This window comes from Mirounga leonina, unplaced genomic scaffold (genome assembly GCF_011800145.1).
Source record: "Mirounga leonina isolate KUSES-001 unplaced genomic scaffold, KU_Mleo_1.0 Mir_129, whole genome shotgun sequence".
Lineage (NCBI taxonomy): Eukaryota > Metazoa > Chordata > Mammalia > Carnivora > Phocidae > Mirounga > Mirounga leonina.
The window spans coordinates 68143111-68163515 of NW_023270323.1; the positions used below are offsets into that span (position 1 = coordinate 68143111).

The 20405-nt window shown below is 46.6% G+C and overlaps 1 protein-coding gene across 1 annotated transcript; it reads left to right on the forward strand.

Annotated features, from left to right (window-relative positions):
- The first annotated feature begins 806 nt into the window (after nt 1–806).
- On the forward strand, nt 807–18051 carry QDPR (quinoid dihydropteridine reductase). The gene is made up of 7 exons (XM_035005263.1): nt 807–988; nt 3371–3463; nt 7642–7738; nt 9926–10066; nt 13669–13777; nt 14974–15057; nt 17364–18051. The coding sequence occupies exons 1-7, from the start codon at nt 890–892 to the stop codon at nt 17467–17469; spliced, it is 729 nt and encodes a 242-aa protein (XP_034861154.1). The 5' UTR covers nt 807–889; the 3' UTR covers nt 17470–18051.
- The last annotated feature ends 2354 nt before the right edge of the window (nt 18052–20405 follow it).

Below are 20405 nucleotides of genomic sequence, written 5' to 3' on the forward strand. Positions count from 1 at the left end.
CCCTCCTTTTTTTTTTTTTTTTTAAGATTTTATTTATTTATTTGAGAGAGAGAATGAGAGAGACCACATGAGAGGGGGAGGGCCAGAGGGAGAAGCAGACTCCCCGCCGAGCAGGGAGCCCGATGCGGGACTCGATCCCAGGACTCCAGGATCATGACCTGAGCCGAAAGCAGTCGCCCATCTACTGAGCCACCCAGATGCCCCCCACTGCCCCTCCTAACAGAGCCTGGCATTTTTTTTCTTGTAAACTCACACTCTCTAAGAAGTGCAGTGACTGTAACAGAAGTAGTGACGAAAATAATAATATTAATAATGCTCAATCTGCATTTATTGAGGCCCTACCTCTGGCCACACAGTATGTAGTCTAATACTCTAGTATTATTTTTTACAATCCTTTCCAAAACCCTAGGAGGACAGACCATTAGTATTCCCATTTTACTGAGGGGAGACTGAGGCACAGAGCAGTTCAGCGAATTGCTTAGGGCCACCCAGCTGTTCAACAGGGAAGCCAGGCAGTCGAGCTGCAGAGCCTGCACGCTTACTTAAAGGTAAGATATATACGTGGTTTGTGCTGTCTCCCCAGTGGACTCAGCATCGTGAGCGCACATCTGCTTTCCACCCTCCCCACCCTCAGCCCCGCGCCCTGCACGCCCCAGGTGCCCGGCACCCGCAGGCCCGCGGGCCGCGGGGCTCTGCGGGTGCCCCTGCAGGGAGTCGGTGCTCGCCCAGCGTGGCCGCGCGCTAGGCGGCAGCAGCGGGCCCCGCGCGAGATTCACGCGGGATCAGCGGCCGCGCGGTCCCTCTTGGCCGGGGCGGGGCCGGGCGATCCGGGGCGCCGCGGTCGCGCTCGGCGCAGTCGGAGCTTCGGGAGCCGGGCGGGACGAGCAGGATGGCGGCGGCAGCGGGCGAGGCGCGCCGGGTGCTGGTGTACGGCGGCAGGGGCGCGCTGGGCTCGCGATGCGTGCAGGCGTTCCGGGCCCGCAACTGGGTAATTCGGCCGGGTCTCCGCGGGCTGGGGCGGTCGGGAACGCTGGTGACTGGGGAGCAGAGGGGCCTACCCGTGCAGCTCGGGAGGGCCGACTGGATAAAGCCGGGGCCCCTGCGCACCCCCAGACGGGAGTGCTTGCACGAGCATGCACAGGTTTACGTTCCTGGCTGCGAGTGCGTGCCCAAGCCGCGCCCTACGTGCCGGGCCTGTGCTCTGCAAGGAGGTGAGGCATGGGGCTGTTCGCTCCGTCTCTGCCAGGCCTAGAAAGTGGGGTATGGCTCCGGGGAGAATTCCAGAGGGGACTGAAGGGGAGCGGGCTTGAGGGGACAGGGAGAGACAGTGAGCAGCAGGCTCTGGAATTTGGCTGCCTGGCGTGGGTTACTAGTTCTGTAATCGTGAACTTACTGCTTAACGCCCTCGAACCTCAGTTTCCCATCTGTAAAATGGGAATAATGTTAGTATTTACCCCTTAGGGGATTATGCGGATTGAATGGGATCATTGGTGTGGTTGTAAAGTATTGGACTCGTGGTAAAAGCTGTTGAAATGTTAGCTATTAGTATTACTATAATTAGCCCGTTCCTTCAGCCAGCCTCGGACCTGATATTTTGAAGGCTCAGCCCCGCAAATGCTGGTGGCTTCTTCGTTTTGCAAAGACAATTACAACTACTTTGCATAATCAGGTATTGCTCCCTTCAGGGGGCAAGTAAGAGTGGAACTGACACGTGGTCAGAGACCCTGACCCCAGCCACCAGGCGGGGCTCAGCTCGTTCCTGGTGGAGACTCCGCCCTGTGTCTTCTCAGCTGCATCTGTCCCAGCACAAAATGTGCCGGAAGCTCTGGGGAACTTCCCCTGAGGGGTTTAGTTAGTACCCAGGGTGCCCAGGAACCAGGGAGAGAGGGTTTCCTTCTGGTTCAGAACCTGGCTATAGGACTTCTAAGGGATTCTAAGCACACCACTGGCTTCCTACTCTGAACTTGGGAAGACTGTTTTGAGGCGTCTTCCAGGGTCTGCAGGGGTGAGAGTGGGAACATGTAAGGAGTGCTGGCGGCAAGCTAGGCACTGTATTCCTACATACTCTTAATTTCATTTACTCTTCCCCAAACTTGAATGTAGTGGATTCTCTTGGTATCCATGCGTTCCAGAGGTGAAGCCTGTGGGTTCCCCTGGTGGGGGCACTTGGCAGAATCTGGCACGCTGATTTACCTGTCTCCCCCGCCCTATCTCTTCATTTCTAGGAGCTCTGGGAGGGGCTGGGATACAACCTTTTCTTTGTGTCTGTATCCCCCGTGGCTGGTGACAAAGAAGTAGTGAGTGTTTTTGAATAAATGCTGTGTTCTTCAAAGCTTGTGGTAGAGATATTTATCTCCGGGGCCTGTGGACCTTGGGGCCCTGGAACTGGATGTCACCTCTGCCAGGAGCTTTTTGCAGTTAATGTTCACACTGACTCTGTTAATTGTTAACCCCCATGAGAAAGGCACTAGTTTGCAGGATGAGGATCCAAAGCCATCCCTCTGTGCTGGAGGGCAGGGGTCTGGAAACTGTAGTCCTCCGAGGGCTGAATCTGGCCTGCCATCAGTTTTTTTTTTTTTTTTTTTTTTTTAAATTTTTTTTTTAAGATTTTTTTTATTTATTTGAGACAGAGAGAATGAGAGAGAGAGAGCACATGAGAGGGGGGAGGGTCAGAGGCAGAAGCAGGCTCCCTGCCGAGCAGGGAGCCCGATGCGGGACTCGATCCTGGGACTCCAGGATCATGACCTGAGCCGAAGGCAGTCGCTTAACCAACTGAGCCACCCAGGCTCCCCTGCCATCAGTTTTTGTACAGCCCAAGATCTAAGAATGGTTTCACATTTTTTAAATGGTTGGGGAAAAAAAAAAAATCAAAAGAATACTAGTTTGTGACATGTGAAAATTACATGAAATTCACATTTCTGGAGTTGTAGTGCTTGAAGTTTTATTGGGACATAGCCACCTCCGTTCATTTATCTATATTGTCTGTGGCTGGTTAAAGTATCAGATCTGAGTCTTGCAACACAGACCACATGACCAGCAAAATATTTGGCCCTTTACATACCAAGATTTTTGCAGACCCCTGGTCTAGGCTTCTCTGGAGGTGCAGGGTTTGGCTTGCAGTGAGAGGGGAGGAGGAAGGTGAGGTGTTTGGACGCAGAAGGGCTGGGCTGGGGCTCGGTAACGGGTAGGTACCTGAGTGAAGCCAGATGTCCCTGTAAGGATGGCGAGAGGGCAGGAGTGAGATCCTTTCTCTCGTGGGTTTTCTTTTAAGTCTCTTATCTGTCCCCACTGTCCCCATTTCAGGGTTGGATCTTTAATGGAATTACAGCTTACTGTCTCTTGACCAAAGCTGTTTTCTCTTCCATGCCAGTGGGTTGCCAGCATCGATGTGGTGGAGAATGAAGAGGCCAACGCTAGTGTTGTAGTTAAAATGACAGACTCGTTTACGGAGCAGGCTGACCAGGTAATTCCAGAAAAGGCCCCCCACCTTCCCAAGCACTGTGGCAGGGAGACCCTGGGGAGGGGGTGATGGGTTCTTTTTTTTCTTCAACTAATATTCTCTATTGATGATAGCTATTTGTGCTTATTTATTTTGTTTTTTTTAAAGATTTTATTTATTTATTTGACAGAGAGAGACACAGCGAGAGAGGGAACACAAGCAGGGGGAGTGGGAGAGGGAGAAGCAGGCTCCCCGCCAAGCAGGGAGCTCGATGCGGGGCTCGATCCCAGGACCCTGGGATCATGACCTGAGCCGAAGGCAGACGCTTAACCATCTGAGCCACCCAGGCGCCCCTGTGCTTATTGAGGGAAATTTGGAAAAAGTAAAAACAAAAAAATGCAAAGAAGATAAACTACTCGTAATCCATTTCTGGTTAGCTCACTGTTCACGTTTTGGCCCGTTTTCTTGTCTTTCCTATCCATACTGTATGTTTTTAGTTTTATAAGTTGAGATAATCTTGTATTTTATATTTTATGGTGAGCTTTTTTTTTGAACTTAGCACTTAAATACTCCTCAGACCACTTAAAAAAACTCCTTTCTGTCGGCGTGTGATTTTTAATTTCCTTAGTTTCCACTTCCTGCACATGTAAGGGTTTTGCAGTTTTTCTTTTTTACCATTATCAAGAATCCTGTGGTGAACATCTTTGTTTCAATCTCTGATTATTTAGGATGCATTCTAAAAAGTGGGGCTCTCCTGTTCAAAGCATGAATACTAACATAAAGAGGTTATTTTTAATTATAAAATGATATGCTAATGTAAAACCAGAAGTCAAACAAATATGTCAGTAAATGGTGAAATACCCCTGTTTCTCCCCGTGATCATGTCATTGCCTGGAAGGAAGCACTGTCAGCAAGTTGATGGCCATCTTGGTTTGAATATCAGAGATGCTCCTAAGTGGGCCGATCTTTCCGGAAGAGCCGTTCCTGCAAGCTGCTTGGGGGACTGTGCTGTCTGTGGTTGTCATGCCGTCACTGCAGCCCACATTCCCAAGGAAATCTCCACATCGTTCTTCGTGTGGTGTGTTTGTAAGCACTCAATGAGGCAGGCGGGCAGGTGGGGAAAGACCCATTTTGTAGCGTGGGAGACCGAGTTTCAGACACTTAAGTGACGTGGCCAACAGGCTAGCTGGCGGTGGATTAGGGAGCGTGGATTTTCTAATAAGAGACTTATTGGGGCGCCTGGGTGGCTTCGTTGGTTGAGCATCCGACTCTTGATTTCAGCTCAGGTCATGAGCTCTGGGTCCTGGGATCGAGCCCCATGTCAGGCTCCGTGCTCAGTGGGGAGTCTGCTTGAGGATTCTCTCTCCTTCTCTAAAATGGAAAAATCTTTAAAAGAAAAAAAAAAATGAAAGAGACTTATTAACAACTTTAATAAGCTCAGGGTCTGCTCTTTGTTTAGTATGCTTTCCCTAGTAATCTGTTTGGTGGTCCCTAGCTGTGTTTTTAAACAAGTATTTAAAATTTTAATAAGTGATATGTGGGGGTGCCTGGGTGGCTCAGTCAGTTAAGTGTCTGCCTTTGGCTCAGGTCATGGGTCCTGAGCTCGAGCCCCGCATCAGGCTCCCTGCTCAGTGGGGAGCCTGCTTCTCCCTCTCCCTCTGCCTTCTGCTCCCCCTGCTTGTGGTATCTCTCTCTCTCTGTCAAATAAATAAATAAAATCTTAAAAAAAACCTGATACATGTATGATGTAGAAAATTAAATAAAACAAAAAGAAGGGGAAATCATATTTAGTCCCACAATGTAATGTTTTGTAGTATTTCCTTCCAATCCATTCCTCCAAATGTATACATGTATAAGTCTAAAAATTAAAAAAAAAAAATAACCCAAACTGAGCTGCTCATTTGCTCTTTCTAAAGCATCAATTTGACAGAGGTTAGAATATAAAAAGCCAGCTGACTTACTCCAGAATATAGATTTTTGTTGTTCTTACTTTTCTTGATGTGATCCTAACGATTCCTGTACCTGATGATACCTGTTGGCCTTAATGGGATTAATAATACAACCCAACTAGGCATTGTTATGTGTCAGGCACCATTCTAAGTGCTTTATTCACTTTAACTTGCTTAATCTCTGTAACACTCCCAAAACAAAGCTTCTGATTGATCTCTCTTCTGGAAACGAGGAATTTGAAGCCAAGAAAGGCTCTGGTATTTGCTCAAGGTCAAACAGGCAGGAGGTGGTATAGTTGGGATTTGAACCTAGGCAGTGGGGGTTTGGTATCTGCATTCTTGACTACGTGCTAAGCTGCCTCCCAGCAACATAGCTCCATGTGAACAAAGTAATAATAGCTAAACTAAATGCAAGGAAGCACCTGGGTTTGGGTGTCAGCAGCTCTTCTGGATTTGGTTCTCTGTAATCAGTGTTTGTGTCTGTCTTCACTGTCTTATCTATTCCGGTTAATTGCAGGTTTCTGATGTCATGTGCATTTTTGAAATTGTCCCCATCTGAGACTTGACAGTGCATTTTAAAGACAAAGATGGAGAGATGCCTTAGTTATTTCAAGCTCAGATTTTAAAACCTTTAACTCTCCCTAACCCCCCACTCACCCAATTAAGAATTTCTGGACAAACAGCATGATATCCAGTTTTTGTTTTTAAGGCTTCAGAAGAGGAAAATCAATCCTAATACATGTAAAGTTGAGCCCCCAAGGCAGGAAATTCACTAGAGACAGTGAGGAGATAAGATGCGAGAAAGGCATTAAATCTTTTTTTTTTTTTTTTGGTGTGCGGCAGGGAGAGGAGATAAAGGGAGAAGGAGAGGAGATAAAGGGAGAGGGAGAGGAGATAAAGGGAGAGGGAGAGAGAGAATCTCACATGGGGCTAGATCTCACAACCCTGAGATCATGACTTGAGCCCAAATCAAGAGTTGGAGGCTTAACCGACTGAGCCACCAAGGCGCCCTGAAAGGCATTAAGTCTGTAGAAAACTATTGGGCACAGAGCAAAACTGAAGGGGGAGGAATTTAAAAATGTATAGATGTTGTAAAAACAAGTCAAATAGGTGTATTGTTTTTGCGGGCTGCATGCTTCCCCAAAGAGTAGAACATGCACAGGGCTGTGTGTACATATGGACATTGAGAGATCTCCAACTTCCGGCAGCTGGGATCTGGGCTCTTGGTAACAGGACTTGGGTTAAGAATGAGGGGCAGGGGTAGCCTGGTCACCAGGGTAACAGGAGGAAGGTCAACAACATAAGGCAGGATTAGGTGAGATACTCATGAGTAGAGGCCAGGGGAAATTCAGGAATTTCTTAAGAGGAAAGATGTAGGTATGGGGAGTAGGGAGAGGAAAGATTGGTTTCCCTTGCCCAAGCGTTCTCTTGGAGGGAGTGATGAGAGGCCTCAGAGATTGTTGGGGAAAGAGGTGGGGGACAGGAATGTTGCTTCTGGCAAAGATACAGGGTCTTGGGTCTTGGGTCAAGTCATCTCAGCCATTCTGGAGAAGTGTGAAAGGGCCATGGTCGATGGCTAGAATTGCCTGTCTTGCCAGATTTTTGTTTTAATAAATTGTAACAAAAGGACATGTGTATATTTTCAACACTTAAAAATTTCAAACAGAAGTAGAGAGATAAATGAACACCACGTATCTGTATTTACCAACATTTTGCCATTGACTGTTTTTTTTAATTGAAGTGAGTTGATTATTTTTTATTGTTCTTTTTAAAAAATAAATTTCTCATTGGCATTTTGATTTGGAGTTGTACTTAAAGGGATTTTTGTATTGAGGGGAGAAAAGAATTGATTATCTCAAATTATGATTCTGTGATGCATGAAGAAAGTCTGGAAAGAAATATACCAACAGGTTAGCTGTGGGCAGTGAAGCTCTCGGTGAATTTTTTTAAAGCCTTCTCCTACTTTTCTTTACTAATTGTTTTATTCCAGGCATGCTTATGTCCCAACCCTTCAGGATGTTCCAAAGAAGACTCTAGATTGCTTTATAAAAATCAGATTGAAATGTAGTTGGGGCTTCTCTATCCAAAATGCTTGTTGTAGATTGGTCCTGCATCTAATTTTTCAAAGTGTTAATTGCCAGGTGCTGTTAACTGACTTCAAAACGATGTGAGAAATAAACAGAGGTGTCTAAAGATGTTAGCCTGTTAGGTTTACGTGATGGTTTATGCACCTTTTTGTCCCTTTCGTTTAAGGTGACTGCTGAGGTCGGAAAGCTCTTAGGTGAAGAGAAGGTGGACGCCATCCTCTGTGTGGCCGGAGGCTGGGCTGGGGGCAATGCCAAATCCAAGTGTGAGTCCTTTCCTGCGTTAATCAATCATTCCACTCTGCTCTTTGTCCAGCCGGCACGGACTGGGTCCATCCTGTGTGCCAGGCCAGATGTTTTCTGTATTTCGCCTAGAATCTTTGCCGTAGCTCTGTGAGGTAGGGATTAACCTCCCATGTGACAGATGAAGGAAAAACGTCCCATAAATGGGGTTAGGGGAGAGGGACGTTGAGTTTGAAGTTTAGAATAGAAGAAGAATGAAATCAGCATTGTTTCCCCCCTAATCTTTCAGGGCCTCTTACTGGGAACTGGGGGATGTGTGATGTATTAAAGCTGAGTACTGGGGCGCCTGGGTGGCTCAGTTGGTTGGGTGCCTGCCTTAGGCTCAGGTCATGATCTCAGGGTCCCTGCTCAGCGGGAAGTCCTCTCCTCCCTCTCCCTGCCCCTCCCCCTCCGCTCATATTCTGTCTCTCGCTTACTCTCTCGCTCAAATAAATAAAAAATGGTTACTTAAAGCTGCGTACATTTTTCAACTCATTATGAAAATTTTCAAGCATACAGAGAAGTTGAAAGAACAGTTCTTGAACACCCTGTGCCCTCTATCTAGTTTCAGTAACTAACATTTGCTGGACTCGCGCTCTCTTGCTTTCTGGTGCGTGGGTATCCTGCGTGTGTATTTTTTTGTTAATCATTTGCAAGTAAGTTGACATTTCGCCGTTCTTTGTAATGTATCCTCAGGGAGTCAACCCATTCTCCTATATTCTCATAATACCATTACCATATCTAAGAAAATTAATAATAATTCTATAAGATTAATGATAGACTATTTGAATTCCCCAATTTATTCCAAATCTTGTATCATTGTTTATTTTTTTCCCACCTAAATATTCCAGTCAGGGTTTATGCATTGCATTTTGTTATTTTTAGTCTCTTAATCTAGAATTTTTTTTTTTTTTTCTGTGATAGACTTGGTGAATTCAGGGTACTTTTCCCATAGACTGTCTATCCTGCTTTCTTTAAAGCATCATGTACCTTGTTCCCTTGTCTGTGGTATTTCCTGTGAACTAGAATTTAGATCGAGAGACTTACTTAGATTCAGGTTAAGTATTTTGGAGGTAAGCGTTCTTCCTGAGGCATATGTGCTTCATGTGACATTATGTTGGGATACTTAAAAGTGTCAGATCACCGTACCCATCCACAGTGATGACAAGTTGGGTGCTTGGTTAAGGTGGTGGTGACAGACCTTCATTGTGAAGGTACGTTTTTCTGTTTGTAATTAGTGATTGTGGGATGCTACTTTGGCACTGTGTGTGAATGTCCTATTTCTAAGCACCTTGAGGGTCTCAAATTCCCCAAACCTAATGATTTTAAGCCTCCATTGATAATCTCTGCCTGAGCCTGTGGTTTTTAAATTCTGTCATTCCTTCTGTGTTGATCAGTCAAAGCTATATAAAAAGGAATTGATTCTCTGTGAAATCAGTTACACGTAAAGTTGGTATTTTGTGGGGTGATCAGATTGGCAAAACACCCTGATGGCCTTTTGTGTGTTTTGGGAATAAGAATTGATGAATTTTTTTTTTGGTCTAGTCCTTGGTAGCCGGGAAATGCCGTAACTTGGTTATCACCTCCTGAATGCCCGTCCACCTGTATCAGGAGGCCTTTCTGTCTGGATTATGGGTGTCTTGCCCAGCCGGTGATGTGATATACATTAGCACTTATTCCCCACCACGTCTCAGGCAAGGCTAGAGGGTGAAAAATAAGCATGAAATGGTTGTTATATCAGCTTTCTTTTAAAAAGTCTTTAAAGCTGGCGTTAAACTTTCAGCCATTCAAAATGTAGCTCTATAAAATCCCTCTTTATGTCCATGCAGTACTAGTCCCTCACATTTTTATCCCAGGTAAAACCTGACTAGACATATGGGTTCTTATTCCGAGTCTCATGCCCTTCATAAAGTAGAACAATTTTTGAGTTAGAGCCAGTCTGGTGTATTTGTTAACAGGTGAGGAAGCTGAGACTCAGGTCAGCACATGGTCCGGATTTGAACCTGAGTCTCTCTGACCACGGCCCTGTACTGTTTGGACTGGACCTTGTAACCAGGGACTGGGAGGGTAGGGGTGGCTGTCTGGGCTTCCTCGGATGCCATGACTGGAGCTCACCTTCCAGTGTCTTCCCTGCAAATGCTGAGCTCACGGGTTGTTCTTTCTCTGCACAGCTCTCTTTAAAAACTGTGACCTGATGTGGAAGCAAAGCATGTGGACGTCGACCATCTCCAGCCACCTGGCCACCAAGCACCTCAAGGAAGGAGGCCTCCTGACCTTGGCTGGTGCCAAGGCCGCTCTTGACGGGACTCCTGGTAGGCCTTCATTTCCCAGTCTGTGAAATGGGAGCGCTCACCCTTGCCCCCCTGGGCTGCTGGGTGATTCTCTGAGGTCAGGGACCTGGGAGCCCTTCACCCTCCAAGACGCTGTACAGCTGGGTGGAGTTTGCTTCCTTGAGGTCTGGCTCTTTTTAGGGGAAGGACTCCTGACCCTTCTGTGTGCACTGTCTTCATGCTGGTGGTGGGGACAGAGTCCTGTAATCTGGCACTCCCACCCGCTTCCTTTATCTGGGATCCACCCAGGGAATGTGTGGTGCTGAGCTAAATATTAATCAGTTAATAAACAAGTTTTATCGTCATCGTACAGTGTCTGTGTGCCCCTGGGAAGCCGCTCAGCCTCTGGAAACAGTGGGGGCTGTAGAGTAAGGGAAGCTAGCTGTGGATTCTTCACCTGAGCTGAGGGGCTTTGACCAAATTCTGCTGTTGTGAGTGACTGTAACGCCTCCCCCGAAGTGTAGCTGTGAGGCTTGGAGGTAGGGACGTGTAGACAGTGCCCAGTGCGGGCCGAGCCCTCTTAGAGACACTCTTTTCCTTTGGCGTATATTCTCATTTACTCCTGAGGTGGATGGTTCTTACCTTTTCCATTTACAGGGAAGCGGACTAGAACTTAGGGGAAGTAACTGGTCGTGATGTTGCCAGTGAGCTGTAGGTTTACTTTGAGCCAAAACCCTGATCATTTCTAAATTGCATGCTTGTTCTCCTGCATCACACAGGTGCGGGTTTTCCTTGGCATTTTTACTCCATCTGTGTTTCCTGGGGCTGCCGTGACAACAGACCGTGGCCTCGGGGGCTAAACACAGAAAGTTATTTTCTCACAGATCCTAGGGGCCGGAAAGCCTGAGATGGAGGTGCAGCAGGGTGGTGTCTTCTGAGGCCTCTCTCCGTGGCTTGCAGTTGGCGTCTGCTCCCTGTGTCCTCTCATGGTCTTCCCTCTGTGTGGGTCTGTGTCCTGATCCCCTCTTCTTGTAAGGACACCAGTCAGATTGCTTTAGGGCCTAAAGACCTCATTTTAATTTCATGACCCCATTAAAGACCTTGTCTCCAAATACAATCACATTCTGAGGTAGCTCAGGTTAGGACTCCAACATGTGAACTTTGGGGGTACAATTCAACGCATACCTTTGGGATAAGGCTGATGAAATTTAAGTGGGGTGGGGGACAGCACAGGGATGCAGAAAGTGTCTACTTCCGCTACCTAAGTAAGCTCTTAAAAAAAGGAAGGGTGGTTGTTTTGGGGAGGGGGCTTTTAGTAAGTGGTAGAGACCTTGAGCACCTTTTTCAATTTTAGTGTAGTCACTAAAGTGTGAGGCTCTTACAAATTAACAATTTCTTGCCACTCGTTTTCTTATTAGGTGTCTTGGAGCATGTGATCTTATACGTCCATGGCTCTTGCAGCAGTTACAGCTGGGTAAATGTTAGGTGTTAGTTTGGTTGAGATCTGATTTTTATTAAAGGTGACATAGAGCAGAGGCACTAGCAAGTGAGTAGAGAAATGAGTAAATAGCTTGCCATTTAAAAAAGAAAACCCTGTGACCAAAAGACTTGATTTTTCTAAAGGGCAAAACAGTCTCTTCCTTTATCTTGGCTTTTAAGTATCTTTTTTAGTTATAGTTGTGGATACTGGTTAAGACTGCAAGTTCTGGAACCACACTGGTTGGTTTTCTGTTGTGGTTTGGCCACTTCTTGTGTGATACTTGGCAAATTATTTAACCTCTCTGGGCCTCAGTTTTGTCATCTGTAAAATGGGGATAAATAATAGTACCTCCTCTATATGGTGGTTGTGACTTGTAAATATCTTAGTGGATGTAAATGGCTTAGAAAGATACTATAGAGTCAGTATTCAGTGTGAACTTTTATTATTATATATTCCAGACTGACTTTAAAAGCCCAGCTATTTCTGCTTCATGTATTAATAAGCTTGCTCATCTTTTAAGTTCTTAGTTAGATGTTGTTAAATTTATTTGAGTCATGAAGTCTTTTAACTTTGATTCAGATCCCAGAGTGATCTGGGGAGATCTATGTATAATCCAAAAGTAAATGACAAACGGGCTTAGTGGTCGGTCCTTCAAGCACAAGAACGGTTGTTCAAAACTGGAAAGTTTTCTCTTGGAAAAGTACTCAGGAAACCCCGCCCCCTCCCACCCCATGTCCAAACTTGTATTTGTAGACCGTCTCCTGGTGGATAAACTATCAGAAGGAAGGTGATTACTTGTTTACCATTTAGGGATCTGTACTGTGTTTGGAAATTAGTCTTTAGGGACTACACTGATCATTTTAATAATTGAAAGTATCTTTTGAATGCATTTTTTCGCATCTTGCAAATGATCCCCTTATCCACATTGTGTAGAATCCTGTGGAATTAAGTCATTAGGGTCCCTGGTAGCTTGTTGCTGGTTGCTTGTTTCTTTCTTCATTGTGTTGAGTGGAATGAGGAGGGGGCCCTAGATGTCTGCTGGGGCCTGGGGTTGCCTGCATAAGATTCGTGCGCTGGTTAATTTTAATCATGCAGAGTTTGTTAGATCTTTATATCACTGTTGGCTTCCTTCCCCCGATTAGACGGAGAAGCCAGAGATGGTGAAATCTTCTTGTGCTTCTAAATAACTCTTTGAGACGTTGACCCTCTTTTGCAATTCAAGGTTGCTATTGGAGAGTTCAGTGATTGCTTCCACAGCTGGGCTGTGGTCCCCACCTCCCCTGGGCCTTCGGTGTCTCCTCATCTGTTACACCTTCAACAGCATGTGTGCTGGGGTTTTCTAAGGAGGCTGCTGATCTCCAAAAGAAACAGTGGTTTTCTGAAGGAGGAGAGGCATTTACAGCAACTAACCTTGCTTCTTTGTTGTTGGTTAGTGAGAATCCACAGCTGGGTGCTGTGGGGGAGAGAGACTGGGTTCCTGCCACCTGTCCGTGGGACAAATGGAAACCTGTCTGAGTAAAAGGCATGCCTTGCTTCAGTCAGCAAATATTTGCTGACTGGTGGGAGGAAAGGAAGAGTAATAGGTGGTGTGTATCCTTACGTGAAAGTTGTTCAACTGCTATACTTTATAAACAGCGAGTGGCACTCCAGGGCACGTTACTTCTGTTAATTTGACGGGAAGTATGTACTGAGTGCCTATCCTGTGCCGAACCCACAGTTAAGTACTTTCTCCCCATTTTTCCGTTGGGGTAACAGGATTAGAAAGGTTTTGAAAATTTGCCTGCGATTTCTTGAGTGGTGAGCAGAAGAGCTGGGATTTGAACTTGGGCAACCTGCACTCCAGATGACCGCTTCATCTCGCCCATGAGCATTTATTGATCTGAGGGTTTAGATGCAGCTCTCGCCTGGCCTTTAACCTTGGTGCAAGTCCGTTTGTGAGCCCGGGTGGCTCCTTACGTACCCTGTCCGTGCCTCGGTTTGCTCAGTGGTAAAAATAAGATTGGCCTCATGGTTTTTAGGATAAATGTGAACTGCGGGGTGAATAACAGGTGCATTTTCTCTCTACAGGTGTCCATTCCTTCCTTTCCTCCCAGACTGGCGTGGTGGTGTCTGGACTACTGTGGCGGCCACTGGTCACTGAACTGTTTTCTCCCCCTTTTCCCAGGGATGATCGGCTACGGCATGGCCAAGGGCGCCGTTCATCAGCTCTGCCAGAGCCTCGCCGGGAAGAACAGTGGCATGCCTTCCAGCTCCGCGGCCATCGCCGTGCTCCCGTAAGTGCTGGGGCCTTCCCGTTACCTGCCCATCTCTGCCCCACTGCCCACAGTTAACATCTGAGTAGCTTTCCGCTGGGGACTTGTGTGTGCTGTCATCTTGGCTTCTAGAATTCGCCAGAGGCCCTGAAGATGCTTCTTCAGAAGTTGGGAGTATCCCCAGCTGTCCAGAATGGTTGACTGGCTGATGGGTGGGTCTGTCTGTCTGGCTTCTTTCTTTCTGTTTTTTTTTTTTTTTCCTTCCCTCTCTCCATCCCTCTGTCCCTCCTTATTTAAAGTAGCCTACACATTTTATTGTAATAGGTTTAATTCTTTCAAGTCATTATAAGGCCAGTGGAAGAGAGATTGTGTTTAGTGTGTGTGTGTGTGTGTGTGTGTGTCTGTGGTGGGGGGATGGGGTCTGAGGAGACTGGGAGAAACTGGGAGACGCTCCTATTTGTGACCAGGAGGTAGATCCCTAGTCGGCTGTCCCCAGCAAGGCAGCTGCTTTGGAGGTAGAGGTCCTTCCTGCTGGAAGGATGCCAGCACCAGCTGACTTGCCTCTTGCCTGCAGTCCTATAAAGCGGACATTGGGACTTCGAGGGTCCTGGGATTTCCGGTTCCCGTTCGCTTGTGAGCCTCTGCGAGTCTGTGACCTGCTCCGCCAGCTGTTTTGAATGATTCCCAAGGCCTGAATGTTCTTGGGAGAGTCATACCTGTCTGAATTCTGTGTTCTCTTGCTGAGAATCATAAGGTTTCATAGAAGACAGCCACAAAAATGAAGGATGAGACTGTCTTTTCCCCATATTTAAAGGAATATTATTATTACTACCCTTAAAAAAATCCTGAGAGGTGAGTTGGCTACAATTTAGGGAGCGAATAAAGATGTAAACAGCACAGCGGTTTACTTCATAGAGACTGTATTTAAGAAAAGGCAGGACTGTGTTTTAAAAAAAGGCTCTTTCATTTTGTTCCTGTCTTCCTGAAGGGTAAGTCATGAAGCAGCTCCCTGAGTTAGGCTCGGACGTGCTGTCTGTAAGTGTGGAGGGCTCCCTGGCTTCCCTCTGACCATCCTCACGGGATCGCCCTATCCGTGTACATGCGGCCACCCTGGGGCTGGAGGCTCTTGGTGCGTTTTCCTGGCCGAGGAGGATGGGGCAGCTGTAATTCTGAGAGCCAGCAGGGACACATGACAAGCCTGTGTCTGTGCCCCGCAGGGTGACCCTGGATACCCCGATGAACAGAAAATTCATGCCCGAGGCCGACTTCAGTTCCTGGACGCCCTTGGAGTTCCTGGTCGAGTGAGTATTGACATGATGTCATAATATTGGCACCTGCCTGCCTCAGTTGTCCGCCTTTTACAGACCAGGGGACAAGCCGTGTTCTCTTAGCTAATGCGTGGCTCTGTGAGGCCACCAGGCCCCAGAGGGGGTGTCCCACATCAGTGTGAATCTCAGAGAGGCCTTGATAAGTGCTGACGTCTGAATCTCAAGCTGACCAGCCTGAGCATGTTGTCTCACTGCTCCAGGCCTCAGTTGCCCCGTCTGTATAATGGGGTCCTTCATAATTGTTAGGGGGATTACATGTGGAAACGCTTGGCTTGGCACAATGTCTGACCCATGCAGTAAGTGCTCCGTAAACCTGCGCTCCTGTTAATGTCGTTGTCTCTGCTAACAAGGAGCAGCGGTGTGGGGGTAAGATGCTGATCTACAGCACTTCATCTGGGCTCCCGTGTCTGATTTAGCGCTGAGCCACGGGCCTACAGAAAGTGTCCTTTGTTCCCCAAATCTCATTCACCCCTTTGTGAATATGGGTGGCATTTGAAGATCACGGACAGAGAATGAGCATTCTCACTCTGTTGAGTGTGTCTAGATCTCAAGTCCCTAAGCCCTCTGTGTAGTAGGCACGTACTCCCCGAGCACCCACTGTGGGCCAGGTGCTGTGCTGGGCCCTGGGACAGGGACACGAATAAGGTGCAGTCCCTGCCCTCACCAAGCTGGGGCTGACCTTTCCCCCCCAGCGCCTGCATGTGCCAAGTTTGGAATGTGCTTCTGGCCCAAGGTTACATCTCATTTGAACTCAATCGAGAGATAGCGGGGACTTGATATGATGTTTGGAACTAGTTTTAGGTAGCCCTTGTTATGTGCCAGGCACTATTTTAAACACTTGACTGTTACCTTATGTAATGTTCATAGCAAGTCAGTGGGGGGGGGGGTGCTGTCATCTTTATTTAAGGTTTGGGGACTTGGAGGCATGGGGGCAGGAGGGCTAAGGAACATGCCTAAGATCACGTAGCAGAGCCAAGATTTGAGGCAGGTAGTGTGGTTGCAGAGCCTGTGGTCTTAACGAGGCCTGTAGTTCTTTCTGCCTCCCAACGTGTGAATTGGGTTTTGCCTTAAAGTTTCTTTTTTAAAAGCCAATCCTTCCCAACAACATCCATGACCCAGGTTCTAGATGGAACACCTGGGGTCATGTGTCTGAATTAGGGCCAAGCCATAGATCCACAGAGAGTGGCTGGGATAGCCGTCCTTTGTTCCAGAAACCATGACACCACTTGTGGGATTTGAAAACTCACCTGGCAGATGGGCATAAATTGTGCTTTGAGTGTTCTCCCTCGTCTACTGCAGACCGCTGAGGAAGATGAAGAAGTAAGATAGTTTGAAACATGCATAAGTAACACACGGGCCCCGACACATCCAGCCTCAACTGGTCTCCTTCAGAGCCTTCTCTAAGCCCTGCCCGGCCCCAGAGAAGGGTCATGGATGGTATTTCAGGGAGTTTCAGCAGTGCTTTGGTCTTTGGGCCCATGTAATTACTGCCCTCGGCTTGTTCAGCTGTCAAGAGTGGGCCCTCGAATGACTTGACATTAAACATCAGCTCTGGTCTAGCAGGTTACTGATCAGCACTGAAGAATATCCCAGGATCTCTTGCGTGCTTCCCAGTTAATGAAGGTGCAGAGTCCTAGCTGGTGGATTGTCGAGGGAGAACATGTACTCAAATGTAAATGTTTTGTTTGAAAAATTATCAGCTACTTGTTCTACCTTGTGAATTTGCGGTGTCCTTTTTAATTTCTGTCTTCTTAGAGGAGGTCTTTCCAAGTCCCCCAAGCAGGGTTCCCTAATTAATGCCTCCCATTCCTGCATTTGACATTTTATTGTAATAGTCTGTTTTTTGGTATCTTTTTCCATTGCTGTGGGTGTTCCATTTATGTTTACTTATTAAAAAAGAAAAAAAATGAATTTATTTTCTTTTAAATTTCTAGGAAAGTAATAAAGCAATGTATAAAGTATTGTGCACATGTTTATCTCTTAGAATTAACTAAGAGATAATTAAGAGTTAATTAAAGTCTTAGTCACTTAAAATCATACTGTTATAAAGGATTCCAACAATGAAGAAACATACAAATACTAAAGTTAAAATCTTGCCAAATCCTGCCACTTGGAAATTCGAATGAGTACTGAGATCCCGGGGACCTGGGTGTGTGTCTCTCTGGCTTTTTCCATAGCTGCTGATGATCTCCTCTCCCTCCAGCCACTGATGTGAATGAATGGAAGCACATGTCCGGATTTTTGCTTTGAAAACATAAAGCTGATCTTCTTTGTTCTAGAACCTTCCATGACTGGATCACAGGGAAAAACCGACCGAGCTCAGGGAGCCTGATCCAGGTGGTAACCACAGAGGGAAAGACGGAGCTTACCCCAGCATATTTTTAAGCTTCATCTCAGTGCCTGTTCGGGACCTGCCAGACAAGTCGTCTATCTCAGTGTGGCTGTGTCCGGCCCTGTTTTTTCTGTAATCCTGTTTGTGGTACGAGATAGTGAGTCCTGTTTTTCCTCTCTCCTAATGTGCATTTGTTCTCCTCGGTCGGTGTAAAATGTTGATGGGAAATAAAGATGTATGAGGGCAGAGGCCTGCAGATGGCACCATCAGTCTGTGTTCACTATGAAAGTTTAGGAGGAGGTATCCAATGGGCGCCTCTTGTGTCTGTGTCGTCTCGAACTGCATTTGAGACTCGGATTCTCTGTCCTGGACAGTGGCTGTTGACCTGACTAGTTCAGAGATTTGTTGATACTGGGGATGTTTGGGGGGCCCGAGTTACCATTGAATGTGATGTTTATGTCGTGGACATCATTTTTGCAGCCTTGAATTGAACTGCCTTAAAACTCCTTTTGTGATGTAAGTGAAATCCCGTGGACTCCGTTAAGATACCTTTTTCCTGTGCAGTTGCCAAAAGTGCAGCAGAACTACTTGTGGTCGTTTGGAGTTTATCTTCCCAATAAATGCACTTCATTCATTGTGTTGTCTTCTTTAATCAGCCGCGTCTTAAATACAGTCATAGATGAATGCACAGCAATCACGGGAAGGGGGTGGACTCAAAGCCTGAGATAAGTTTTTTCTCTCTTTTAAAATATTTTATTTATTTTTTTGACAGAGTGCACAAGCAGGGGGAGCAGCAGGCAGAGGGCGAGGGAGAAGCAGGCTCCCCGCAGAGCAGGGAGCCCGATGCGCGGGGCTCCATCCCAGGACCCTGGGATCATGACCTGAGCCGAAGGCAGATGCTTCACCGACTTAGCCACTCAGGCGCCTCTTTTTTGATTCTTTAAAACAATTTTTATTGAGGCAAAATTCAAATAACAAAATCAAGCATTTTAAAGTGGAAAATTGAGTAGCATTCAGTGTGCTCACAGTTTTCTTTAACCACCACTGCTGTCTAGTTCCAAAATACGCTCATTACCCAAAATTGAACCCCATCCCCACCGAACAGTTACTCCGCATTTCCTGTGCCTCCAGGCCCTGGCGACTGTGAATCTGCTTCCAATCTCTATGAAATGACCTGTTCTGGATATTTCATGTGAGTGGAATCCTGCAACGTGCAGACTTTGGTGCCTGGCTTCTCACTCCGCATGTTTTCCAGGCTCACCCATGAAGGAGCAGGTATCCGTACTTCGTTCCTTTTTGTGGCTGAACAGTGTTTCCTTGTTCGTGTCCACTACAATTAGTTTATCCACTCATGCGTTGACAGATAATGTGGATGATTTCTGCCTTTTGGCTGCTGTGAGCATTCATGTGGTCCCTGTTCTCAGTTCTTTTGGATAGGGTGGGGCTGCTTGGCCATTTGGCAATTCTGCATTTAACTGTTTGAGGAGATTTTCTGATCCTTGACACCATACCTTGTAGCGGCCAAGGGCAGGCCACCCTGAGAAACCTCTCGAGAGAAATTTTTGCCTCTCCCTTAACTACATAGAAGAATCCAAAATGGGGGTCTTTCCCAGAATAAGGGTTATTAGCAGAGATAAATTTTATCTGAATGACCCATCTGTATGACGGGGCAAACATCTAATTACCAAATATCTGCTCTTCTATTGCTTGTGAATTACATGCCTTCCCTTCAAAAACCCAGACCCCTACCCCCTGCTCCTTAGTTCAGGATGACTTACGTACCTCATTTTGCCTGTCTTTGGAATCTCCATGTCTGTGTGGATTCCCCATTGTGTATTATTAAATTTGATACTCTGTTAGTCTGTCTCATGTCCATTTGATTCTTAGTCCAGCTTGAAGGACCTTTGAAGGACCTTAGTCCAGCTTCAAGGTGATGGTATCCAAGTTGTACAGGAAAGAAGATGGCTCAGAAAGGTGGGACTGATTTGTTCAGAGTCCCCCAGTGCTATGGTCTGAATGTTTGTGGCCTCCCTGTCTCACTCCCAAATTCATATGTTGAAATCCTCATGCCCAGTGTGTTGGTATTAGGAGGTGGGCCTTTGCGCCCCCCCCCTTTATAGGATAAAAAAAAAGGCACCCTTATAAAAGCGGCTCCTGTGAGATCCCTGGCCCTTCCTGTGTGGAGATCCAAGTCTGTGACCCGGAAGAGGGCCCTTACCTGACCATGTCAGCACCCTGATCTCGGCCTTCCAGCCTCCAGAACTATGAGCAATACATTTCTGTTTACAAGTCACCCAGTCTTTGGTGTTTTGTTGTGGTGCACACAGCATTGCATATCGGTTCTGGTGATACCCAAGACGGATGGTTTCTGTTCTTCAGGTGGGGAAACAGTCCCATAAGTTAAGTGACTCTCCAGCAGTATCATTACTTTCAGGAGAGCTGACTTTGTTCTACTTGGCAACTAGACCTTATGATTGATTATTTAGGTGTGTTTCTTTTTCTTTCCTTTGTGATGTGCAAAGAGAATAGAAGGAGTAAGGGGGTGAGGAAAAGGGGATGTTTTCTCCCATGCTTTAGCTAATCATTCAACAAGTAATTTTTTTTTAAGATTTTATTTATTTATTTGACAGAGAAAGTGAGAGAGCACAAGAAGGGGGAACAGTAGAGGGAGAGGGAGAAGCAGGCTCCCCGCCAAGCAGGGAGCCTGACGCAGGGCTTGATCCCAGGACCTGGGATCATGACCTGAGCTGAAGGCAGACGCTTAACCATCTGAGCCACCCAGGCACCCTCAACAAGTACTTTTTAAGTGCCTCCTACGTCATAGGCTCTGATCTGTGACACACAGGTACCCGAAGTAGACAAAGACCTCTGCCCTCATAGAGTTTCATTCTATACGTTAAACAGTGTACCAGGAACTGAATATGAGTAGAGTATGTGAAAAAGGTAGAGCCTGTGGGAAAAAAGCGTGGTGGTGGTGGGGGAGTAAAGG